The 1,360-nt window shown below is 68.6% G+C and overlaps 1 protein-coding gene across 1 annotated transcript in view; it reads right to left on the bottom strand.

Moving 5' to 3' along the window:
* Positions 1 to 6: 6 nt before the first annotated feature.
* The window catches only part of LOC118159252 (lysine-specific demethylase 6B-like), a 2,518-nt gene continuing 1,164 nt past the window's right edge, over positions 7 to 1,360 (bottom strand). Inside the window, exons 3-4 of the mRNA XM_035313860.1 lie at positions 925 to 1,095; positions 7 to 172 (exon numbers count right to left, since the gene is read on the bottom strand). Of these exons, the coding sequence (XP_035169751.1) occupies positions 149 to 172; positions 925 to 1,095 (195 nt within the window). The 3' untranslated portion in view covers positions 7 to 148. The remainder of the gene's footprint in view (positions 173 to 924; positions 1,096 to 1,360) is intronic.

The raw sequence follows: 1,360 nt of genomic DNA, 5'->3' as shown, positions 1-1,360 counted from the left end.
GGGGGGGGCAAGAAGATGGGGGGGGGGGGAGGCCCATTTTGGGGCGATTTCCCCATGAATAAATAAAAAGTGTTCGGGGTGGGGGGCGGGGGGGGCGTCCCCGTGTCCCCGTCACAGGCGCCCAGGAACCCCCTGGGCCGGGCAGGGCTCATCTGGAGCTGGGCGACGCCACCTGCAAGGGACCCGGCGTCAGGGGGGGGCACCCCCAAGGGGACCCCCCCCACCACCGCCACCGCCACCACCCCCTGGGGACATGGGGAAAGGGGGGGACACGCGGGAAGGGGTGTCCGCAGGGGGCGGGGGTCCCGTGGGTGTCCCCTGTTGGGTGACCCTGTAGTGGTGGTCCCATAGTGGTGGTCCCATGGGTGGCCCCACGTTGGGTGGCCCCAAGTTGGGTGGCCTCATGCTGGGGGTCCCATGGGTGGTGGCCCCATGCTGGGGGTCCCATGGGTGACCCCAAGTTGGTCATCCCCATGTTGGGTGACCCCAAGGTGGGTGACCCCACGGGTGGCCCCGGGTTGGTCATCCCCATGCTGGGTGTCCCCATGCTGGTGGTCCCATGGGTGCCCCATGCTGGGTGTCCCCGTGTAGGTGGTCCCATGGGTGTCCCCATGCTGGGTGTCCCCAAGCTGCTCATCCCCATGTTGGGTGCCCCCATGGGTGTCCCCAAGTTGGTCATCCGCATGCTGGGTGACCCCATGCTGGTGGTCCCACGGGTGCCCCGTGCTGGGTGACCCCATGCTGGTGGTCCCACGGGTGCCCCGTGCTGGGTGTCCCCGTGTAGGTGATCCCATGGGTGTCCCCATGCTGGGTGTCCCCATGCTGGTGGTCCCGTGGGTGCCCCATGCTGCGCGTCCCCGTGCGGGTGCCCCTAACCGCGTGTCCCCGTGCCGGGTGGCCCGGGGTCCATCCCCGTGCGCTCACCAGGGTGAAGCCGTCGTAGATCTGCATCAGCTCCTCGGTCTTGTACTGCTCGAGGACGACGACGCCGTGCAGGGCCCCGCTGCGGCGCCGGGCGCAGCCCTCGCAGTGCACCAGGTAGGTGTTGCGCCCGCCGGTCTCGCTCGTCACGAAGAGGATGTTGAACACCTCCACCTGCGGCACACGGCTCAGCGGCGGTGGTCCCGGGCACGGCCCCCACCCGCCGACGCCTTTCGGTTTGCACCCGGGACTGGTCCCGGTCACCCACGAGGAGACCAGGCAAAAGCCACGGCCAAGGCAATGCCACGGCTGTGACCGCATCAAGACCAGGACCAAGACCATGGCCAAGACCAGGACGAAGACCATGGCCAAGACCGGGACCAAGACCAGGACCAAGACCAGGACCAAGACCATGGCCAAGACCATGGCCAAGACCAGG

This window comes from Oxyura jamaicensis, unplaced genomic scaffold, assembly GCF_011077185.1.
Source record: "Oxyura jamaicensis isolate SHBP4307 breed ruddy duck unplaced genomic scaffold, BPBGC_Ojam_1.0 oxyUn_random_OJ69075, whole genome shotgun sequence".
NCBI lineage: Eukaryota > Metazoa > Chordata > Aves > Anseriformes > Anatidae > Oxyura > Oxyura jamaicensis.
The sequence above is the reverse complement of the archived record's forward strand: the minus strand, read 5'-3'. Positions and strand labels throughout refer to the sequence as shown.